Source organism: Lissotriton vulgaris, chromosome 4_1, assembly GCF_964263255.1.
Source record: "Lissotriton vulgaris chromosome 4_1, aLisVul1.2, whole genome shotgun sequence".
Taxonomy (NCBI): Eukaryota; Metazoa; Chordata; class Amphibia; order Caudata; family Salamandridae; genus Lissotriton; species Lissotriton vulgaris.
Genome location: NC_141691.1, coordinates 695741564 through 695767456, shown reverse-complemented (window position 1 = coordinate 695767456; position 25893 = coordinate 695741564). Strand labels below are relative to the sequence as shown.

The 25893-nt window shown below is 43.1% G+C and overlaps 1 protein-coding gene across 1 annotated transcript in view; it reads left to right on the top strand.

Moving 5' to 3' along the window:
• ABCA13 (ATP binding cassette subfamily A member 13) overlaps positions 1-25893 on the top strand; it is a 2590787-nt gene that overhangs the window by 438446 nt on the left and 2126448 nt on the right. Inside the window, exon 16 of the mRNA XM_086964984.1 lies at positions 23531-23670. Within this exon, the coding sequence (XP_086821110.1) occupies positions 23531-23670 (140 nt within the window). The remainder of the gene's footprint in view (positions 1-23530; positions 23671-25893) is intronic.

Genomic DNA, 25893 nt, shown 5'->3' with positions numbered 1-25893 from the left:
GAAGATTGTGCGCAGGTTCAAATCCATCGACCTATGCAGTACAAATGCAGACTGTGTGGGTGATATTATGCATTTCATTAGTAGTGAGAGACAGATCGCTATAATGTTTGCTAAGACTTAGTTGTCAAAGTTCAGCAGCGAAAGCAGCCGACAAGATCTGCAGTGCTGTGGGTCCTTTCCAGTATGAACACTGCTTCTCGGAGTGTAGGCAGGAGCATGCAGTGCCCCAGCGCTTCTCTGTAAAGTTGTAGACGGTGCGGAGTTAGCAGGTACTTATATGTTTTATAGAAGATCCCAGAGAACCCATTGAGGCCTGGTGCCTTCAAGCCATCCATTAACTTTATTGCCTGAGTTATTTCTTCTACCATGAATGGCTCACCCAGGAATTGCCAGTGCGCTGTACTAAGCCAGACCATAGTTATTTCCCCCAGGTACATAGTTCCATTTGTGGAATCATCCGACTCTCGGGAGGTATAAAGATCAGTTTAGTAGGTAAGTATTTTATTCTGAATACCTATTGCATCTGAGATACATGTTCCATCAGATCTTTGGAGGGCCGATATCTAGGATTGACCCCTGGAGGGTTGCAAAAGCCTTGCAAGTGTGCGTCCCAGCCTCTCTCCCTCGTATCTTCGGGATGTTGATTATTTCCCAAGATTATGGGCTTCCCTCTCAGCAGATTCCTTAAAATGGGCCAGTAAGGCAGCCCGATATAGTAAATGAGTCGGTGACTGATGTAGTGCCTGGGCTGATCTAGTTCAGATAGCTTCCTCTCGATTTGGGACAGGGTCTTGCGTAAATCACGCAGGATCACAGCGTGTTTGGAAATGCGAATCCCTCTCATATATGCCTTAAAGGCATCCCACAGGGTGGTCCATGAGTCTACAGTCCCCTTATTTAATTAAAAATATTCTATAATAGCATGTCTTTCAACACTACCCACTATAAGGATATGTAGCTTCAGTATTATGGTGGAGTGATCAGATAGTTTGCGGGGGAGGCGTGGTATGGAAATAATCCAGGGGGTAAGGGTGGTCGCAACATGCCAGTAGTCAATGTGGGTCCAAGTGTAATGTTACACAGAGTGATATGTATAGGCAGATTCGAAAGGGTTCTGTTGGCACCAAGCATTGACTAGTGTGTATGTGTCAGATTGCTCCTGTAAATCATGCCGAGAGCGAAGCTTAGTCCTTGGGGCATCAGTGGTACTGTCCGCTCCTGGGTTAAATAATATGTTAAAGTCAACCCCATGAAATTAGATCCACAACAACCAGTTCAATCAGTCTGTAGGTGTTGGTAAAATTCCAGGCTGTCAGTGTTTGGCACATATATGTTTACTAATATAATACTATATCTTATCATCTTGCCTGCCACTAATAAATACCTTTCCTCTGTGCCAGTGCAAAGCACAGATAGTTGAAATTGGACTCGTGTATATATCAATATAGAAACTCCCATAGCACAAATGCTATAGCTGTAGAAAAGAGCGATGCGGCCCCCAGGTGGATGCAAAAGTAGGTGATAGATTAGGGGCCAGATGCGTCTCCTGTAAAAAAGCAATGTTGGCTTGATGTCGTTGCAAATATTGTAGTACTTGTTTACCCTTACGCTGATTGTTCAGGCCTTGTATGTTCCATGTCACTAGAGTGATGTCTGCGTAGGGGTGGACCTTGTAGTGTGATGCCATTAAGTGTTAAAGGCAAGAGTAAATGTAAATGTAGTAAGCAGTACAGCACTGTTGTCGAACTATGAAACCAAAAGCATCAATCATACTCAATAAACAGCACATTTCCCGTCCCCCTCCCAGCACCGGCCCCAGTCTTTTTTTGAAAGGGACAACCCAACCCCAACAGGATAGCAAAAGACAGATTCCCTCTCAATATAGAGTAGCATCAAATTAACTTATGTGTATACCACACAAGGGGGGTGGCAACACCACGTTGGGCCCTGTAGGAAATTAAAAGCATTATTTACTGCCATTTGATGAAGAAGACATTGTTAGAGTCATTTTAAAGACAGCCAACAACAAAAGTGCAATACACTCATGTCATCAGTGTCTGACAATTCACAGCGACATCCATGCAAAAGAGTGTCAGCCAGTAGAAAAGAGATCAGCACTGTCACTGGAGTGGACATCCGGTAGCGACTTCCCAGGGGAGTCATGCCGTAGCATGGCTTGTTCCCCAGGGTATTGTCGACAAAAGTCCTGCATATCTGTTGGAGTGTCAAACAGGTGTGGTTTGCCATTCACCCCCAATCAAAGTCGGGCTGGGTAGATCACTTCATATCGAAGCCCCATATTACAGAGTGTGGCATTAACACCAGTATATTTACGGCGTGCATCTTGGACCACTGCAATAAAGTCTGGGAACTAGCAGATCCCTGCCAGCTGAGCAGGCCTCTTTCTCTCACCAAGCCCAGGGCTGCGTCACGGTCCTTAAAGTTCAGCAGGTGAGCAACAAGTAGTCTCGGTGGGCATCCTGGGTTCAAGCGCGGTTCAGGAGAGCGATGGGCTCTCTCGACCCCAAAAGTTTATGTGAAAGATTCTTTGCCAAGCATGTCAGACAATAGTTGTTCAACATACTAGTCTAGGCATCTGGTATTCAGGGATTCAGCTATCCCTAACATTCAGATGTTGTTTTACCTACTTCTGGCCTCCAAATCTTAATTTTTCATTGCAATTGTTTCATGAGTTGTTCCAGTTGGTCCACTTTCTTGCCCGATTTAGCCGGCCCATACCCTGCCCTCAGTGGCATCATCCTCCGTTCAAGTTGGTCCAGGTGCTCACCCATTGCATCTAGCCCTTTATCCAATGTATCTAAGCACCTATCTAGGGCCCTAAAGCCTAGCATAGCTCTGTCATGACAGCATCTGTGCCAGGCGGCGCTGTAGTTGGGGCATCCGATGTACCACACTCCTCTGCCATTGTTGATTCCCATCCAGTGCCAATGTGGTTTGGTCTTATCGAGAGTTAGACAGCGCTGTTTTGAATCTCCTCGGACCATAGCTTGTGATCAATGTAATGTTTGATGGAGATCAGATCCGGGCTAGCTGTGGTATTGTATGCAGTGTTGCAATCAAAGGCGGAGGTGGGTTTGCAACGGTGCCTGGGAAGTGCCACCACTGGAAGGATCAGTGAGATTACCCCCAGGCCTTAAACTGGGGGCATGCAGCCCTATGTGTCAGATGAAGATGTAGGCAAGGGCAGCTGGGTCACAGTCCAGGCGTGCCCAACGGCACACAATTTTAATTGAGTCTAGTTCTTTGCCAACCGAGGTAGGTAGGACACATCTCCTAGGCAGAGTATAAGTAGATTATTTTCTATGTAAAGCATAGGCACTCAGGAGGAGGATTATTGTAATTTAGGTGCATCGCCAGCCTGCGCGCCACTGCACCAGTGAGGGCTGATGGAGTGCTACTGGAGGAATGCTTGGCATCTTGGGTGTCTTAATTCAGAAGGTGCGTGGGTTCCTCTGTCCCTCCCGGTCCACACGCCACGAGGCCAAGGAATCCGTAGGGGTCCCAATGGGTGCCTCTTAGATGATCGCACCAATGAGCAACAGTCAACCCCCTACAACAATAAGCACGGGTCACGGCATCCAGGGACCGGGTCAACCACATCTAGACTGCGTATGTGGTCCAGCAAGGGCAATATTTCATTTAGGAAGTAGCCGTGGCGTACGTTGGGGGGCTTAGGGCGGTCAACCATCAGCAGACAGGCCTGACTTGGCCCAATGGCCGGCCCCCGTGACTCACCCACTGCCCCCCTCACCACGGGCCCTCCGAGGAGATCATGGGCCGGTCTTTCCTGATCTTGTGCAAGCCACTCTTATAATAATAATAATAATAATAATAATAATAATAATAATACAGAATCTTATAGAGCGCAAGCGGTTACCTCTGACGGAAGTGTCCCGGTCTAGTCCCCCTCTGGTCCCCCTCTGGGTAATGCAATGGGCTGCATGCTGACTCTGCCACAACGCAACTTCTTCCGTGGGATCCGTCTCGTTTTCTCAATGCCCGGTGGTGCTGCCCCCACGGTGTAGGTCTACGCACATGTGCTTTCCCCAGGAGCAGCAGGTCCAATCCTAGCGTCAGCAGGTTCTGTCGGGGTCACTATGCTCAGTTCCCCTGGCCACCGCACTCTCAGGGTAACCTGGCAGTGCGGCGCAGCTCACAGGTGGCTGTCCCATCGGATTTCTCAGCTTGGCCCCTCATGACATTGATATCTTTAGCAAAATAGTGTCTGGGGGGAAGTGAGAGCTGTAGAGATTTAACATGTATTAGATTATCTTATATGGGCATGAAAGGTGGATATCTTTGTTCTAAAAACCTGAGATTTTGAGCAGAATTGTGTAAAAAAAATCTATCTCAGTGCCTATTAGTTGGTGGGTTCATTTTATTTTTTTATTCTCGCCCATATAGTTTCCTTATTATCTATGCACATGAGGAAACTCAGGACATGTGCTGAGGGACGGTTTGAATAATATAATATTCAATGGTATAAACAAAGAAGATGTATTCTGAAAGATGGATAGGATAATTTTCCGTTTCCATATGGGCACGATTGATTAATGACTAATTAGGTGCAGTTAAAGGTTTCAGTAATTTAAACCTGAACTCAACTCCTGGTAGCTATGCCACAGAGCAGACACGCTTAACAAAATGTGTAATGCATTTAGAAGTACAAATACAGTTAAAAATTTCAAAACAAAACAAAATAAAAACTGTGCTCCAGTTTATGCAAAGAGAGAATAATTTGATGAACAAAACATGCTTTCGCAGGAGCTTATACATAACACAAAATGTGATCCCCTATGCCCAAGCGATACCCTTAGAGGGAACTCCCAGTGGGCAGGCGGGACTTACTCTGTCAGCGATCAGAGGTTGGCAGGAGAAGGGTATCCAAACACTTGGAGACCTGTATCATGAGGGGACGCTCACACCATACACAACGCTGGTAGAGGTAGAGGGACTTCCACCAGGGCAGTTCCTCGCCCATCGCGCTCTGGTAGCCTCACTCACCGGCAAATGGGGGGATGTCAGTACAGAGCCACAAACGCATTTTACCATGCAGTACTTGCACATCATGGGACAGGACAGGCATCTAACGTGCTGGTTCGCAGCCTCACTCAGAACACATGCAGCGATTAGCCTCGATACACTCCACCACACATGGGAACAGGACCTGGGTCACCAGTTCACCGACACGGAATGGACACGAGTACTTGCGAGCCCGACATGCATCCCCAGGAATATGCACTTCCAACAGATACAGCTATACATAGTTCATAGGGCATATCTCAAGCCTGAAAAAAGTAATCAATATTTCAGTCGCGACGATGCACAGTGTCCAAGGTACGCTGAGATTGGAGCTGATTTAGTACACATGCTCTTGAGTTGCACCCTGGTGGGTACGTACTGGCCCGAAGTGGCCACAATGCTGCACACTTGTACTACTTGGGAGCTGTGTTTTGATTAGCCAACCTATCTTATGCATGAGTTCTGTAGAACACCCAACACGAAGGTCACATCCAGATTTTTAGACTTGGGCTTGATAGGAGCCAAGAGGATGATAACGAAAAGGTGGAAAGTGCCAGACTCCCCCATATACAGGCCTGGCTGAGGTCCATGCTCGTGTGGACCAAGGCTTAAAGCCTTGCCATCAAACGTGGAGAAACCCTGGGGCTGCGTAAGGTTCCCATTGCAACATACTGGGATGCTCTCTACACTGAACTACAACAAAACACAGGCACGACAACTGGGGACTCCTCTGATGCGCAGGCTATAGGGACCTAGCATACATGCCATCTGAGATAGCGTATACACCAAGACACCCGTCCACTGGCAAATACGTGCAGACCGTACCTGTATACAACCGCACACCTTAGCAATTGGGGGGCAGCTAGTAGCCTCAGGCTGTACGAGTAACATACATACAATGCTACGCATGGAAACGGAGAGGGGTTGAGGGCTGAGCAATTGTTATACACGTTTCTTTCCTTTTTTCTCTTTTTTGCTGTTAGTTTTTGCAAATCCGGTGTTGCTAGAATCTATTGCGGTCACCTAACCAGCTATGAGTACCAGTACAACCCCTTTATCTGTATGTTAGCACACATCAAGGCGTGCAGAGGTAGGCATGTCATAGCGTATTTACTTCAACGGTCAATCAGAAATGTAAACTAATATGTAATTGACATGACTTCTGTCCCCTCCCTTTTTTTGGTTTTCTTCCCTCACCTACCCATTGGGCACGGATTGCACTTGCACCTAACAGTCTTGTTTTATCAGCACTCATGCTGCCTAGCGAATGTGATAGGAATACACAAATGTATATGTACTGTACCTCATGTAACAGATAGAATGCCCAGAGAGGCCTATATATATATGCTGTATGTTGTTGTAAAAACATAAAATCCATAAAATACATTTGCAAAAAAATAAAAATCAAAGAGGGGAACTGGAGATATGCATTTTAAAAGTTTTAAGTAACTATAGCTCCAAAAAGTGCAAAGCACCAACGACAGATAATGGTCGCATTAGACCAGGACCTAGGCAATATTTTAAACCATCTGTGATTTAGCGTGGGACCTAGTCTTTTTTCCATGAAGTCAAAATCCTTCAGCAGGGCAAGGTAGCAGGATGGCTCAACAAAGTCAAAAACGCATTAGATGAATTCTCGGTGAAGCCAATGGTTTTCATGGGAAAATCACAGACCATGACAAATTTGAATAATTTGATCCTCCGAGCACTCAAAACATCAAATAAAGTCTTGATATAGTTTTCACTATTTCTTTTTAATGTTCAATCTTCTTTCAAATCCAATCCAAAATTTCATCAACCGATCACTCGCAGCCAACACGCGTTTCGTCAAGTCCGTGTAGGACCAATCGACTTCCTCAGGGCTGCAACCCAAATATATACAGTCAAAACTCTGTTTACACAAGTTAAGGCGCAGCAAATTACAATTATAACATTCCATACATTGTAAGTCCCTTGACATGTCATCTCAACCTTAACCCAGGTTTAGTATCTATTAGCAGTATTAACACAATGATTTCTCAAAGAAGGGACATATTTGCCAAAGTCATGATGTCCACATTAGTCCAATGAAACGTTTATAAATCAAAACCTCATCAACCACAATTACATATGAGTCATGTGAAAAAAGTAAAAGGGTCTAAGGTCATGATCCCCGATAACACCCATGGCTAACAGGTCATTTTTAGGTAACTCACCTATTCACTGATAAGTATCAGCCTGCTAATCGTCACTATGTAGTATATGAAATACGTGTAAAACTCCGTATCATCTGATGTGATTCCACTCATATATGTTAACACCTAAAATAAAGTTGGTAAATGGTGTTGTCAGCGCTTTGTACACCCTATTATTCAAATTGCTTAAACAACAGTACATGTTAAACCTATCCAGAGCGTCTGACGGGACAGATAAATACACTCACCAAAAATATATTTATTTCCAAATCTAAGTGTATGTCTCTCCAAAGATTACTGTCTCAATCCAAATATCAGCGCATTATTCATCTGATTCCTAAAATAAATCAACAACTGTATCAGTGCTCACAATAATGTGTGTGGCGGTTTAGACAAAGAATAAAACCCGACATTAGCTGTGTGTATCTCACCTTCTCACAAAATTATCCGCTCGTACCCATAATAATATATCCGTATCAAGTAATAATTCGCGTATCCGTGAAAGCCAACAACACGTGTCCGTGTCTAAAAAAAGGGAGAAGAAAGTATACACTTATAAGTTCAAAAACTCCCTTGTAGTTAGATCTTAAGGTAATCGTGTCTCCAACGTGCTTACCGTCAATAAGTGACAAGCGTTCCGACTTGGGCGTTCTGCGTGGTTGCCATCTTGAAATGTCTATTTAAGGTTAAAACCACGGTCGCCATCTTGTAATGTCTAAGTTGGAAAGAAAACCCGATGATGTGCACGGAATCACGATAATAACCAATTTTAGAGTTATAATTTTATAATTAAATCGGGTTCTAAATATTGCGTTATTACTGCGCTGCCGCCAACTCCAATGTCAAAAATTGTACTCGTTGTGTATTCAACATTTACTAACATGTGCCCTTCTCATCTATCCTCATATCTTTGCAGTTATATTAGTATTAAAGTCCCGCAATTATTATTTCAATTATAATGATAAAATTTACACGCATAGTATTTATGCTGGTAAGTGGATGAACTATCCCATCATTGTGTCAATCATTTTAATGTTAGATTCCAATAATAGCTGGAAAGGTAATTCCATTATTTATTCACCTGACCTGTTTAACAATGAGGTCCTCAGGTTACCATCATCTTATCCCTTGTTTACGTCAGCATTGACATCAATCCATCACAATAACGTTTTCAATGCATAAGACATAACAGAGAGGTAGTGGGTTCAAAATAGAGTGTGCAGTCTAGTTAGTCTCTTTCTGTCCACAGAACAACACAAAAGTATATGCTCTCCACATAAGTCACCCACCCTTCCCATTCAATGGAGTTTACAGTGTTGGGAGACATTATTACGAACTCAATGTAGAGCAGAACCAAAATGTAAAGGAACATAAAGAAACAATGACACCCTTTCTGTTAGCTACACATTTCACTCATCTAGTCATGATCTCCTCTCAATTACCGAGATAAAATTCGTATTCATGATCAACATTGAGACCACATTCAACCGCTTTTGTCATTGTTTCTTTATGTTCCTTTACATTTTGGTTCTGCTCTACACTTTGAAACAGTCAAGGTTCCTAGGGTCTCATGAACAGGAAGTTAAGAGGTCAGATCCTGTTGGCATTGGTCATCTGGTTTCTTCAGGGAAAAATACTCCTTCAGCTTGTTGTGGCCTTGCAGCTTACATCAAAGGTCAGCAAACTGACCCTTGGAGGCCACTTCTTTGTCCCAGGTACAAGTGGCAAGTGGGAGCAAGTTCTTCCCTTCAGGTTTCCTCACAGGTCTGAAATAACAGGTGAAGTCCTTCATATGTTTTTCCTCAGGTCCAGAGTGTTATGAAGAAGGTGCCCACGGGTGCCACATTTATGCCTGGAACTAGCTTGTGGGTGGGGGGTCTCCAGCCACCTCCCTAACTAATAGGGAAAAAGTACCTAGGAGTAACCCTATCTCCTATTGCAGATGTTTCTGTGTGCCCTACTGGTAACAGTTCCACAGTGCCCCTCACTGACTAAATCTAAGATGTAGAAACCAGAGCCTGTATACCATCCCCAGAGGTGCAACCATGGTAATGAGCAACCACTTCTCTTTGGTCTCTTCAATCCAGTTCTGTGGACAGCTCTTTTCTACTGGAATTGGAGCCTGTCTAACTGGGGGTAAATAAATATACTGTCCAGGTGTCATCTGACATCTGTATGTGACAATGGAGTCCATTTTAAAGGTAATTAAGTTCCTGGGTACTGCCCAAATGGTCATCTCGCTAGAGGAACAGAAACACCTCCTAGACTGAGGCCTTTGTCTGTGCTCTGATAGATGTTTTCACACCTCAATGGGTTTGATCAATCAGAGGACAACAGCTGGAGGCTAATGCAAATTAGTATTTGGAGGCTTCAAGCAGAGTACATGTACATTTCTAAAATTACCTGTTCCTTAATATTCACTAAAAAATGTGACTTCACCAATAAATTGAGCTTTTAAGAAATATTACAAAGAGTCGAAGAATTATGTTTGCCTTTGTTCCGTAGCCAAAGTTAGCATTAGTAAACTTAATAGTGCATTCCAGTGTTTCTTTGTGGAACAGCCAGCCTTGCTACAATGAAAATAGTCTTTAGGTGCCAGTCACTGTAAAATTTCTACATGTTCTACCTTTAAATACAGTGCACCTTGCCTTATGGGCTATAAGGCCTACTTAGGGGTGACTTATTAATATATAAAATAATATATAAAGGGAAGGTGTACACCTGCCAAAAAGGGTGTATTTTGACAGATCAAATTGCAGTTTTTAAATGTCCACAGCCAGGCTACAATAGTAGGCCTGAAACCATGTTTACTGTTCACTATAATTGTTGGCACAATATGTGCTGCAGTCCACTAGTGACCTTTAACTCATAGGCCGGTGTACACTTTCTATGAAATACTCCCATGGTATAGAGAACTTGGAAGATGATGTGGATCTGGATATTGAACTATGGCTTGTTTAGAGGAAGCCTTCTGTTAATTAGAGTGCTCTAATGGAAATGCCTTCAAAGTCATCTACAGCTCTTCAAAAAACTTTGATGGTCTTATGTATAGGTGGATTTAACATGGAGAATTAGAAGTAGGATTAGTTTCCTCACCTAGTACCCAGCATTTTTATAGAGAAATTGGAAATGATACAGTTCTTGCTCTGGTTATGGAACTGGAGGTGAATGATGTCAAAGAGAGCTTCTTAGTCAGTTTGGATTCTAGCTCAATATTTCCTGCTACAGCTTGTACTTAAACTGAGATCTGCAACAAAGAATAGACAACTTTAGAAATTATGACATAGTTTGATTTTCAAAGTATTGAATCTACAATTTTTGCAACTAATTTTAATTATTTGTTGAGTACATTCTTTGTTCATTATTTTCTTGACCTTGACCTTACTTTATTCACATTGTTCATTGAAATCAAAAGATTAAATTAAATTCTATCTCATTTTATATAATATAGGACCTATACTATTATACTTTTGGACCATTGTTACATTTTAGGAAGCCAGCAACAAGGAATGCAGCCCATTTGTCATTCCTTTTATGCATCCCATTTTACTTCATAAAAAGGCACTATATTGCTTTATAGTGCAACTGAATTTGAGACGGTTCCCAGGTATTATTTACTGTCTCTTGAAATGACTTTGTAAATTTTAATAAGTCACGTGCTTTAAGCTACCTTTTTGAAAAACAGCTATCTAAACCAGTATTTGCACTCCTGTTGAGTTCATGGGCCTAGTTTTGCTTGCTCTGCTTCTGATATATCTGCCCTTTTTTCATTGGTTTCAGGTTACCCCATTGTCACTCCTGGACTCTTTAATGCTAAAATAGAAGTCCTGGAGACTAAATGATTTCTGAATTATAAATGTTTGTTGTTTTATATCTATCAATCTGTGTGCTACTACATCTACATTTGCGAAATTCTTATTAAAAGTCCCATTACATTTGTGGCAATTTAATTGTGTCTCTTATGTAAATGCATTCCATTTATCACACAAACTCATTTAGTATACCATGGTACTAGTAGAAATATGCAGTATCCCATCATTCCTGCAGATGTAGAGTGATAACGGCATAACCACATTGCAGTATTAGATCTTGTATTTTAGCCTGTTACTTTAATTGACTGTGATATTCCAATGCAATATTTTGTATCTCTTTGTTGAGTTTCCCCTTCTTCACTCATAAGATTTCTCCACAATAAATATATTGATGAATGCAAGGGAGCCATACAAGTTAAGAGGCACTGAGTGCTAGAATAATCTACTAAATAAATAAATAAATGATGGTTTATTGGCAACTGCAGTACCACTTATCATCATTTAAAATACTGTGTTTTGTGTTTAATATATTTTGATTAAAAGGTATTCCCAGTTCAAGTAGGATAGCCTTACGACATACTTTAGAAACCATGACAGTTTCATATAAATTTTATAGCCATCCTCACTCTACTACTGCTCCTACAAAGACACAAACCTAAGTAAGACAGGCCTGCAAGCATGCTGGTCTAAACGTCCCTTGGCAGACAGTCCACCAGTCCAGTTGAGGATCCTCCATCAAAAACATAGAGGTTTCTACTCCTCTAAACTAGGTGGGGAATAACAGGTGGGATGGATAGGAAGCCCGCCGATATAAGGCAGGGTTCTAGCTCTGTCAACCCATAATTGATGGACATTTCTCGATTTTTTTTTTGTAGTGTAAATCAAACTAGCGCCTAGTTAGTACAGCTGGTGCAGCAAAGAAATATACACGAAAATAGTTAATGACAAAAAGATGAATAACATATACATGATGGGGTAATTGATCCAATCCACTACATAACCAGTTGTATCACATGTTTTGGCAGAATAGCTCAAATAGGGATTCCTACTAAGTTAACGTAGCTCCACTTCTAGATTGGTTGCTCTCGTCTATCTTTATTACATAATTGGACAGATCTTATAGCATGCCTTAGAGGGATTGCTAAAGGTTTTATATGGAAGCTATATAAAAATGTAGTGTCCCTGGTGCTTCTTGGCAATGTTAATGACCTCACAACATTTATGCCCAAAAATATCACAATGTAATTAAACAACAACACATACTCAAATTAATAAATAATACTACATTCATACTTGTCTATATCAAAGTTTTAAGGGTAATATGATAGATATGTAATCTCATATGTAGAATTATTTATAACATTTGTAATTGCATTTGTCTTGTTAAGGGTGATTTCATGAGTATTGTATTTGGTGTGTGAACTATGGTTTGCATGAGGCTTGTACGAGTTAATGATTGTGGGCTGAAACATAACTAGCGAATATCAGTGTTTTTTGTTTTAAATCTTTCAAAACATAACCATAAATGCACATTAATTTTGTTTGTTCCAGTTGTTGAGCTTTTTTTTAAAACATATTTTAATAGTTTATGGAAAGAAGTGACTCAAACAGATGGATTCTCTAAAGAACAAAAATATATTGCCACTACAGCATTTTGACTTCTCAGTGAAGGTATGGTTAGGATTGGTTTGAACACTTTAGCACATGTTTACAAAAACTCAGAAATTCACTTTAAAAACCACAGTGTAATCGTTTAGGGATACAATGCAATAGTAAAACAAAAATCAACATTTGCCAGTTGTGCTTAGAACTGTGATCCATAACTCGACAACAGCCATGCAAATCGTAACTTGTATACCACATGTAATAATCGTAACCTAACTTTGTGACCTTTCTAAGGATGTGTTGGCAGCTATGCTCACATGAACCAATCTCTCAAGAGGGATACTTAATATTGCTATCTGCCTAATTCATGTCTATACCAGGCTTAAGTTCACTTTTCTGATTATTTTTAAAAGTGCATACCTCATGACGAATGATATAAAATTATAGAATGAGAATGTTATTTCTTTTCTACCTTCACTAAATCCTATCACACATAAATCATATTAATGCATATGTACTAATAATTGATGCATTATCAAACTATAATTAAGCAAATGTTATATGTTGTACATGTGCAAGTAATACTAAAAGCAGCTTGCAATTATGAATGAAAACTACCCACTTGTACATGAATATACAAACATATGAATTGCAATGGGGGTACATTAGCAGGAAAATACAAAGAGCATGTCGCTTGGATGCTAGTACTACAATTTGGAGGCCTCAGTTTAATTTATCACACTGAAACTCAACACCTTGTTCAGCTATTCCTCACAGGTTGAAAACAGGTATTGATAGAACTTCCTCTCCTTGAGTACCACTAGCTCCATGTGTTTATTCTATACGGTTTTGTGCTCAAAACCACCCAGTAAGCCCAATCTCTCATCTAATACCGTGCAAGCTTTTCCTGTATGTTCTCATCTTCACCTAACCTAGAGTTGAGCATCATGTCGTGCAATGTAGTGGGATTAATTATCATACATAGATCACATTAATAGATTCATTCTGAGAAGTTGCCTCACTTCTTCACTAGGTAAATTTTACAAATGGAGTCCCTCCACTTAAATCCGATTTTTGTGCATGTGAACCCTATCAAATCTATATGACGTCCTTTGGATATATCTGAAATAAGGCCCTCCTGGAACAAGTCTTAGTCAATGTGCCATTTCTGAGACAGAAAAACAATTGGTCTACAACTGCAAACGAAATGGAGATGATGTGTTCTGGGTAACACTCAGTCCAGTGAGGATCACAGGAATATTTATCGGTTGCAAGTTCCAAATCCACTTTCATCATGAATAGAAACACTCAAAAATACGCACTATGCATATATCCTTATAATTGTTATTTAAAATAATGAGATCAAAATCCTTTCCTGGTGCATAGATTATGGATAGCAACAACTATGAGAACAAACAGGATAGTGGCAATGGAAGTTGTAATCAGGCTAAATAAAAGGAAAAACTGCAACATCATTACAGTAGTTCAGCTTGTCACTAAATTTCTTCTTCAACTCTCCTTTCCTGTGTCTAGATAAACTACTTTAGCACCAAAGGGAGCCAGCAAAGATAACTAGGTGGTCATGCTTCTAACCTGCATACCTTAATGGAACAACAAAATTGCTTTTCTTCACTAGAGGAGATACTGTCTCTTCCCTCACACCCAACAGTTATGGCACTCCAGCAAATGTTTATAAGGGGCTTTCATAAGACAACAGTCATTGTCCTTGTTTTCAAAGAAGAAGATGTTTGCAGCTTTTGCGCCAAACCTTGATCCTCAGGTCCCTGTAAGTTCCTCTCTCCTTAACGCGTGCTTTCATTTTATATACCTTTCAGGGTTCTTCTATTGAAGGCCCTTAGAAACAACAATCAACATGTTACCTTTCATTGACTTTTACAGGCAGCAAACATCATTAGGACCTGTTACCTACTTACTGGCTTTGTAACGCATTGTTGATTGTTGAAATGCAGAAAGGAACAGTGCCGCGTATCAATACTAAGCAATATGAAGCAGGCGAAGAGAGCTTCAGCTGTGCATGGCAAGTTATTGCTGATCTATCAAATACCACTAGCGAATATATGAAATGACATGTTTGTGCAACCCAAACCAAACTAATACAACATGCATTTATAATTGAGAAATATGCAATCAAATAAACGAATTTAAAATACATTTGAGAATTTTAAAGTAGAAAAATAACTAACATCACATCAAATCCTTGTCTGCCATATCGAACAGGATTGATGTCTGGTTTCATCAATTTATTATTGTCGGCACCACACACTTTCTCAAATTCGGTAAAAAACAGGATTGTAGAGTTATCCAATAGAGACATCACCGTTCACCAAACACAGTTTCACAATCTGGCATTATGAGCTTCCATGATCACACACTTCTACCACCTACGCAACACCAGTGATTTGTAAAGCAAACTTTTTTATTCCTTCTTGCACCTCCTGTACACATTGCACATTAACACCCTTAACAAATTAGAATGATGACCCACAATTACACATTTATTACATTGAGACCCCCCTCCATGATGTCCAGAGGGAGTTAATTCATTACATGGAGATTATCCACCAAGGGCCAAACCATACAGGCGAGCAGTTCCCTCCCACTGATCCATGGTACATTCCAGAAAAAACACTATATTCAAAATGAAAGAAGCAGATTCTGTTCATGCACATTCCCCAGCCACATTCATAACACTAAGGGGTCCATTAGGATGACGGGCAGATTGCCTTCGCCAGGGTGGCGGTGGCCACCGCCACCCTGGCGGAGGCAATCCGCCCGAGATCCTTCCCTGCATTCCTCCCCGCCATATTACGATGGCGGAGGGGACCGCAGCGGTGGGAAACACCGCCCGCCTGTTTTCTGCCCCGGTCGCCTTGCGGCCGGGACGGAAAAGGGATAACATGGTGGCGCTGTCTATCAGACACTGCCAGCCATATTATAATGGGCATTTTTCAATGCCTTTCCGTGGGCATGCGGTCTTCACTCTGGAGGCCCCCTGCGGGCCCCCAGAGTGAAGTACAGTTGGGGGGGTGCACATGGGGGGTACCTGTGGTACCCCCCTTCATTGTCATTTGCAAAGCGGCGGGCACCGCGCGGTGCCTGCCGCTTTGCAAATGAAAATGTGAAAGTGCATTTTCAGCATTGTGGAGGGCGGTGCAGAGAGCACCGCCCGCCACAATGCTGAAAATACAGGATGTGCCCGCCACTGTGGCGGGCACATCCTAATGGCACCCCCGGGACCCCCGCCCTTATGGCGGGCGGTCCCGATTTACGATAGGATGACGGGCGGGCAAAGTCCGCCCGTCATCCTAATGGACCCCTGAGTGTGGTTTTTTGGGGGGGGGGGGGAAATATGTATTTGCTAAGAATGTTAGCTGCTTTGCATATCTGCACAAAATTAGTCAGGAAAATACGTTTTGTTTTCTGTTATTATATCACATTAAGCGAAATGCAGGGACCCTACGTTTCTCGGAGATGTGATAAGCAAGGGCTGGAAGTTAAAGGAAGGTCAAGCCAGCTTTGATTTCCTAATAAATTTGCACCATTAGCAGAATATGGTTTAACTTGCAAACTGCAAGTGCAGTTGGCAGTTGGACGCATGCCAGGTTGGTTACCTTGGGCAAAATATCATTACACACAAATAAAGGCTACATACAGCAGTGGTTATCCACAAGGTGGGTTTGTGACACGATAGCCTGTAGCTATACCATCTTGGCAACGTCTGGTGCACACAGAGGAAGGCCAGGTAGAACAGCGGTAGGATACACAGTAATTATTGTGAAACTCTCCACCCACCCACCGCTTATATCCACACAACCACCAGTAAAACGCTTTTACATTTTGATCTAAAAAGCACAGTTAATATGAAGTTATGGTTAGCTTTGATCATAGCACATTAATGTATGTTTACAATTTTCCCTGAAGCGCACTTAAAACACAGTGCAGTTGTGGTAATAAAATCAAATCAAAAATACCCTGATTTATTTGTAGATAGCTTCACAAGCCATACCTTTCTCACCTGTGATTCAAATCACAATGTTTATAACAATAAATTAGACTATTTATTTAAATCTCAACACATACACAGTGAGCTCATACTATATCCATAGTTGTGTCATTCATTATTTTAAAGATCAGGTGATAGGTCATGTCACTGGAGAAATCATTTATGCAATTTGTCAAGCCACATGTTACCTGACCTCAGGTCGCTCCCCACGCCGCACGGCTCCTCCTAGGTGCCCGTGTCTCGTGTCCCTCCCGCTGCTACTGCCGACGGTTCGCCGCCCTTGGTGACTACTGGCTGCACTGCTAAACCTTTTCTGTTATTTCTCCCACAAGTGTATTTGTCATTGTATTCTTGCCTTGTTGCTTTATTTGTTTGCATTCTTGTCTCTCAGCATAGGCGCTCCTTCTCGCACCCTTAGCCCCCCCCCTCCCCGCCCCCCGCTTCTCGGGGACTTGAACTAACACCTCGAGAACAACAACGACGCCAACTCCACCTCCCTGATCGACAACCTTGCCAACCTCGGACTCAAACAGCTTGTGACGACACCCACCCAGGCCGCTGGACATACGCTGGACCCCATCTTCTCCACAAGCCCCCATGTCTCCTTCAACCACACCCCCGAACCCCACTGGACCGACCAGAGATGCGTCCACCTCACCTTCAGAAAACCCACCACACACCACCGCACCCAAAAACTACCATGCCGCTGCTGGGGCAAGGTCACCAAGGACCAACTGGATACCACCCTTGCTCTGAGACCACCCGCCGACCCCACCGACCCAGACACCGCCACGACCAACCTCAAACTGTGGATCAGCAACTGCGCCAACACCCTCACCCCTCTCAAGTCCTCCACAACCAACCACACCAACACGAAAGCCGCCTGGTTCACCGAAGACCTCCGGATCTCCAAGCGCACCTGTCGGAAGCTGGAGAAAAAATGGCTCCACGACGGAACACCAGACAGCCACACAGCCCACAAGAGCGCCACCCGCAGACACCACCAACACATCAGGACCGCCAAGAGGACCGCCTTCAAGGACCGCTTAGACAACAACGCACACTACACCAAAGAGCTCTTCAGCATCGTAAAAGAACTCTCTAACCTCAGCGCCAACACTAACGACATCCCACCATCACAAGACCTGTGCGACTCCCTGGCCACCTTCTTTCACCAAAAGATCACCGACATCCACGACAGCTTCAAATCCGACACCCCCGCACCCACCACCGAGACCACCGTCCCTGCGACCTCTACCCCCACCAGCCACCTGACCACCTGGTCCTACGTCAGCGATGAAGAAACCATCAAAACCATGAACTCCATACACTCCGGATCCCCATCCGACCCCTGCCCTCACCACATCTTCAAAAAAGCCAGCACAACCATCACGCCCCACCTCCAGAAAACAATCAACAGTTCCTTCGAGACAGCGACCTTCCCGGAAGGCTGGAAGCACGCCGAGATCAACGCCCTTCTGAAGAAGCCCAAGGCGGCCCCCAAAGACCTCAAGAACTTCCGGCCCATCTCCCTGCTCCCGTTTCTGGCAGAAGTGACAGAGAAGATTGTCAACAAACAACTAACCCGCTCCCACGAAGATAACGACATCCTGGACCCTTCCCAATCTGGTTTTCGCAGCAACCACAGCACCGTGACCACCCTCATTGCCGCCACTGACGACATCAGGATCCTGATGGACAAAGGAGAGACAGCCGCCCTCATCCTCCTGGACCTATCAGCAGCCTTTGACACAGTCTGCCACTGCACCCTATAAGCACACCTCCATGATACCGGAATCCAAGAGAAGGCACTGGCTTGGACCAAATCCTTCCTCTCCGGCCGAACCCAGAGCGTCCGCCTCCCACCCTTCCGCTCAAGAACCACCAAGATCATCTGCGGCGTCCCACAGGGATCCTCCCTCAGCCCGATGCTGTTCAATATCTACATGGTACCGCTCGCCCACGTCGCACAACAACATAACCTCAACATCATTTCCTCCGCCGACGACATCCAGCTGATCATATCCCTAACCGAAGACCCCCACACCGCCAAAGCCAACCTCCAAGGAGGAATGAAGTCCGTAGCCGACTGGATGAAGGACAGCAGACTGAAGCTAAATTCAGACAAGACGGAGGTCCTCATTCTCGGACCCACCCCATCAGCCTGGGACGACTCTTGGTGGCCCAAATGGATAGGCACAGCCCCGGAACCCACAGACAATGCACGCAACCTGGGGGTCATCCTCGACTCCACCCTCTCCATGACCAGGCAAGTCAACGCCGTCTCCGAGTCCTGCTTCAACACCCTCAGAATGCTCCACAGGATCTTCAAATGGATCCCCTCCGGCACGAGAAAAACCGTCACCCAGGCCCTCATCATCTGCAGACTCGACTACGGGAACGCCCTTTCCTCAGGAACAACAACCAAGCTCCTGAGACGACTGCAACTAATCCAGAACGCCTCGGCACGACTGATCCTCGACGTCCCCCGACGCAGCCACATCCCACCCCACCTGAGAGGCCTGCACTAGCTCCCCATCAACAAGAGGATCACCTTTAAACTCCTCATCCACGCACACAAAGCACTACACAACACCGGACCTACGTACCTCAACAACCGACTCAGCTTCCATACCCCCACCCGAAGCCTCCGCTCAGCCAACCACGCCCTCGCCACAGTCCCTCGCATCCGGAAAGCCACCGCCGACGGCAGATCTTTCTCTTACCTCGCCGCCAAGACCAGGAACACTCTCCCTACTAGCCCACGACAGACCCAGGACCTGCTGGCCTTCAGAAGACTTCTCAAGACCTGGCTCTTATATCAGTAGCGGGCCCTCCCCTCCCCCCAGCGCCTTGAGACCCTCACGGGTATGTAGCGCGCTTTAGAAATACAGTGATTCATTGATTGATTAAATCAGGGTTCATCATATGTAGCAGAACAGTAATGTTGGGATGGGCAAAGATTCTTATTTCACAAATAAGTATTGAATTTGCACTCAAGGAGCAGCTAATTGATTTTGTTGGTGGCACTGTCCTACTTTATGCTTTATTTGCCGCATAAAATCCCAGGACTGAGCATCCATGAACTAGGAAATGAAATGATGTGTGTTGCAAAGTCATCCTGTGCCCTGGGCACTCCCCAACTTTGTGCTGACTGGTACTGGTGATAACTGACTCTGACTGACCCCAGGCCCAGAGTTAGTGCTATGCTAAAAGAGACACTTAGAATAGAGTGGAAACACCTTCATACACTAGGGTGCACTGTAGGTTAGGGTACCCCTGTGATTGGCATTACCTCCCCTATAAGGCCCTAGAACACAATAGGGCTGGGGGATTTAAACTACCTTTAAGTCCCTAGTATATAATAGGGCATGGCAGTTAGAGGCAAGCATCCCTTTTTTTGCACTTGCATGTGTGCACTGCTTAAGCCTGAGGTAAGTTTAAAAGCAGCCCTGTGTTGCATGGCTGCTTTTAAAATGCACATTGCGCCCAAACTCGACTTTGGTGTTTGAAGTACTTAGAAAATGGTGTCCCAGGGGTGGGGGGTCAGGTATTTGGAAGGAGGACCCTTATTAAATGAGTTTTATATGCCCTGGGTTAAGTGAAATTGCACATTTCACTCCCCAAATTGTGATAAATTGCTTCACAAAATCGACTTTTGTGCTAGGAGTACTATGGAGGGAGGATCTAAAATATATTTACATATTCAGAACTCCTAAAGTCTCCCCTAGGTGTTACAGAGGTGAGGGGTCCTGTAGATATAGGCAAGATTCTTATAAAAGATGTTTTTATAAGCCCTAGTGTTGGAAAAATGGCCCAAGTCATTTTCCCATTGCAAATCTCCTGCCACATTGGTTAACATGGCAAGACATTTTTAACTAATAATTCCTGCTCGTAGAATCATAAAAATGGCATATAAGGACTTCCTAAAATGGTATTGATACATTCAACAACATGGTATTGTTGAATTTCTCCTACAATGTATAGACAAGAATTTATAAGACGTTCTTTTCTGTAAGCCAAAATTCAGCCTTACAGTGGTTTGTCCTGATTGGTCAGTATTAAGTGGATTAGCCAAGCTCCTTTGATGAGGTGATAAAGAGACCCTGGGGATAGCCAGCTCTTCTGGTAGTTCAGGGTTCTGCTACACAGGAATGTCAGAGCAAGGGACAGGGTCGTAAACAATATACTTCAATGGAAGGAGGAGACAGGCTGAAGACACCATTTTCATTTACAACTCTCCTCTTTGAACTCAGCCAGATGCTAGGCTTAAGGAAGGAAGTAGCAGATGCAAGGGGGAGAGACTATGGAGATTAGCTATCTTGTAGGCGTGGTGAGCCAGCTCTTCTCACCCTGCTGGAAATTCTGACATATTGAATTTTGGAAAAATAGTGCTTTCTGTGAGATCATTGTGCCACACTGTGGAAGAAGTGGTCATGCTCTGGAGTGTTGCATGGCACCTCATTGAACAGGAGTGCCCTCCTGCTTGACCGCAGAGAACACTGACTAAGTATCTGAGAGGGACAGTACCTCTCAGATATGCTGCTTGAACCTTAGGAAGAAAGAAGGCTCCACGCTGGAAGTTTGATTTTTGCACCAACCAGGCCCTGCACTCTAACTGACTGCACCTGCTGCACAATCTGAAACTACCGCCCTGTGAATCAAACTTGATACAAAAGGACTAAAGAGTGGATTCCCTGCAAGCTACAGGTTAACTGAGCTCACCTGGACCATCACTACAGTGAACCCTCTGCCTAGAGTACTACCAGTGGAATTCTAAGGGTGTTGTCCAAGTGGATTGTAGGAACTGAAGTCCCAAACTTTCAAGTGCCATCTTGGAGATTCCAGACCCTTGTATTGTGTGTTGGACACTTTGGACCCGCAAGAGGAACTTCAGGAAGGAGTTTGTCACTGAATCCGACCTGCTGGAGGAGGCTGCAGGGCGTCTGGTGATAAATCCTCCAGAAAAGTTGCTAATTGTGAATTTGTCCCTGTCAGAGGCAACCAAAAGTGACACTGTTGGTGTCTAAGCACTAGAAAGTGTTTACTCTTTAAAATATCATATCTCTAGTTCCCTACAGTGGATAGTTTTCATTTTGGTTTAATTTTAATGATAAAAATATTCCTATTGTGTTGGATTTTCATTGTGTGGTGTGACTTTATTATTTACTGAAATTGTGTTTTGCTTTACATACCTGAAGAGAAGTGGGGTCCACATGACAGGTAGATGAGAAACAGTACTTTATTTAGTGTCCAGTCACAGCAGCTCCCCGGCAGCAACTGCCAAGGGAAGAATTATACAAGTGTTCCACGCAGGGAACATTCTGTGTGGAATGCCAGGCAGAGAGGAGAAGTCCCAACACACCTCCCTTTCTTCATAAAGAAAACAAGAGAAAAGAGAAAGGTAAGGAGAAAATAGAATACAGAAGAGAAAAGACAGAGGCAACAGGAAGATGAAAACAATGTAAAAAAAACGCAAGGTAAAACGAAGTGCATCAAAACATAATGTAAGCAAACAAAGGTTAATGAGCCAGGAATTCACATCATCACATAGTCCTGAAATTTAGCAGGAACAGACTTGACCCTGGAGGAATTTCCCCTCCGCGGAAAACTCCCTTCAGAGTGCACAACACCACCCACCTTGGGAGTAGAAGAGGAAACGCTAACCCCCAACCGCTTCCCGACACTCTCAACCATGGGGCCAGGCACGATAGAAACCATGCTCTTGCTCCAAACCCTTCCATCTTCCAACACCACAACGTAATCCTTCACTCCAGACACCTTCTTAGGAGGATAAAATCGTGACTCCCCCTTACGGAGAAACCCAGGTTTCTTTACCCTCACCCAATCACCAACCTTCACTTTGAAAGAAGACAAACCGTCCGATCTAGTATCATACTTGCTCTGAACCGAAACCCTGACATCAGCTACACTAGCTAAACAAGCAGCATCCACAACCTTTCTGGACATCCATTCCTTGTTCAACTTGGTACCAGCGACCCTGCCACGCAACAAAGTAAAAGGAGCAACACCAGTCGAAACATGCGGAGTGGTTCTCACAGCCCACAACATGTCGCTAACCGCCTGGCGCCACTGCAAACCATTCACCAATGCCAGTTGAAGATGCTCTTTGACAACACGATTGAAACGTTCAACCAAACCGTTGCTGCGAGGATGGTAGAGTAACCTACAAATATGTTTAATTCCAACCTCCTTGAAAAATGAAGCCATTTCAGCAGAAACCTACTGCGTACCGTTAACTGAAACTATCTCTTCAGGAAAACCCTCCCTAGAGAAAACATCACGTAAAAATGAAATTACCACAGAAGAACTGATGGAATTACCACAGAAGAACTGTCTTTGAAGTTAAGCCTGCCTGCTCGCAGCCAAGCTACCAAGGTTTGAGCATGGGAATCATTTTCTAAGACCTATTCTGAGCCTTATATTGTGTTAGTGGTATTACTGCCAGTGTTAAATGCATATCTTCCACTGCTAATAATCCACTTTCCAACAATGAACCTTAGCTGGCCTTGGAAATAACATTTTGCACCTTGATGTTCTACACATTTTGGGGAGGCCATCCAGTTGCAGAAATAAACAATGTTAAATAGGCCAATCACAAATACATTTGGGAACTGAGCACTTAATTGAAATAAACTCACTAAATTTGTCTGAAAACATAGGTGTAATTTATAAATTGCTCATCAAATGGTTTTCTATAGTGCTATTGTCTTTGTTTTCATCCTTAACGCAGCAAATGATTATTCTGTCAGTCAATAGTAGGGCAATATACAAAGAGTGCCTGGCTACTGCGCTAAACTCAGTGTACACCACCATTAATCTCCCTTCTTGACTCTGCTTTACTTCAACAGCCCCGTTTTGCCTGCAATTTTATCAGGAAATCTTACAGTCTCCAAATGGGGCCCTCGTGTGGACATTCCTGAAGCCTCTGCTGCACGGAAAGATACTCTATACCCCTGACCTGCCAGAGATCAGACTTGTGATCGCGAAAGTAAGTACCCTTTCAAATGTAAAGGATTTCTGTCATGTTTTTGTTTTGCATTTGATGACTGAGAGCTGATTAACGTGGTTAAGAAAAACGGAATTATTGTGTTTTTTTTCATCCTTCCTTGATCTAGCATTATGTAGAGAGTTAGAACATTAAGCTGTTTTGTATGGTGAGGGTATAATGACAATTTGACTTTCTGCACCTCTCTTGGTCAAGGGTCCTTTTACAAAGTGGAAATACACAAATAAAGAAATCTTCTTTAAAGTTTATTCGTAATAAAGAACCCAAGGTCCTGCTCCAGTAACAGTACTTCTGAAAACCAGCACAGCTTAACAGTACATTCTAATATGTCATCATTGCAAAAATTCTAATAAAATTAAAGAAACATAACATAAGAATAGATAAGGATGTAACACATCTCCCTTTTCAAATGAACAAAAACAACACAAAAAATGAACCATATGGTTATAATGATCTAAGGTAGGTAACATCTATACAATATATACACTCTAAAGTTGGTAACATCATATATACAATATGTACACTCATGAATATAAAATATAATCCTTCAATTTAAGTGGTTTTTCCACAATACGCCCAGATAACCTTCTGGTATTAGGAACAGTCTTCTGTAGCGATTCAGAAAGTAAAATGTCAGGATTAGATTGAATTTTACCAGATTGAACCTTTCCAGTATTACCAGAATTTGATTGAACGAATACATCACTTTTCTTGTCCAACCAGCAGTTACGTTCTAAATCACTGCACAAAGTAATACTATTAAAATTCCATTTACGACCATCGTCCAACTACACGTAATTCCCATTCACTTCCAAAATTTTCTTAGGATGAGACCACCTGGAAGAACCATCCTTAGACAGACCAAAACGGGAAGACCTCACCCAGTCACCAACGCAAAATCTTTGCACACTTTTCTTAATTTTAAAGTTGTGTCTGTTGATATACTTTCCTTGATAAGCATTCATTCTCTTACTAAGACTTTCTTTAGACACACTGTTAGGAGAAGTCTTAAGCATCCACGCTAGAGTCACTTTGTTACATGCAGAACGTCCCTTAAGAAGATTAAACAGAGACACTAATGTAGCAGAATGGGGGGTATTGCGATAACTCCAAATCATCTTCTTGACAGCAATTTTACAATCAACACCCTCTGCAACAGCCAACTGAATACATTCTTTTAAAATACGGTTGAATCTTTCTACCATACCATTTTCCCTTGGGCAATACACCGCAGTGGTAAAATGTTTTACGCCACACGACCGTAAATAGTTTTGAAACTCCTCAGCCACAAATTGTGGACCGTTGTCAGTAGTGACTGTTTCTGGAAATCCCTCCCTATGAAACAACTCTTCACAGAAACTAATCATATTAGAAGCTTTGATCTCTCTAAAAAATGCTACTTCTGGCCATTTACTGTGATAATCCATTAGAACAATGGTGAATTTCCCTGCAATGTTACCAACACTAAATGGACCACAAATATCCATAGCTAATTTTTGCCACGGTTTATCAGGAAATGGAACAGGACTGATGTGTGATTCTTGAGAAACATGAGACTTGTCACTACAAGTGCACGCTGTACAATTCCTGACACACCTTTCAACATCTTTATCCATACCAGGCCACCAGAAATCACACCTACACCTTCTCTTCATACCAGACATACCTTAGTGCCCCTCATGAATAAGATCTAACAACCTATTACGCAATCCTGATGGTACAACAAGTTTGTCTGCCCTCCTAACTATACCAATAACAGGATCAAAAGAAAGTTCTGACCATACCGTCTTATATTCAGATAACTCACAATCACTCCATGAAAAACGATTACACACTAACGTTAACCGTGCAATCACTTGCTTCAATACAAGATCCTCCTGTACAGCTTGCTGCCATTCCTCCAAGTCAATAACACCATTGCAAGCTTCATTCACCGTAGCCACTGACCAATCTTCATCCTGATCCATTTCAACATCACCCTCACACACCGGAAGACGAGATAAACAATCTGAGTTGACATTCTTAATGCCAGGTACATACTTCATTTGAAAATCATACTCTTGCAACTTGTAAATCCACTTTGCAATTCTAGGGGTAGCCCTGCCAGCACCTTTAGTTGAAAATATATCCACAAAGGGTTTATGATCAGTTCTTAGTTCAAAATTAGTTCCCCAAATATAGTTCCTGAAATAATTCACGCCCCAA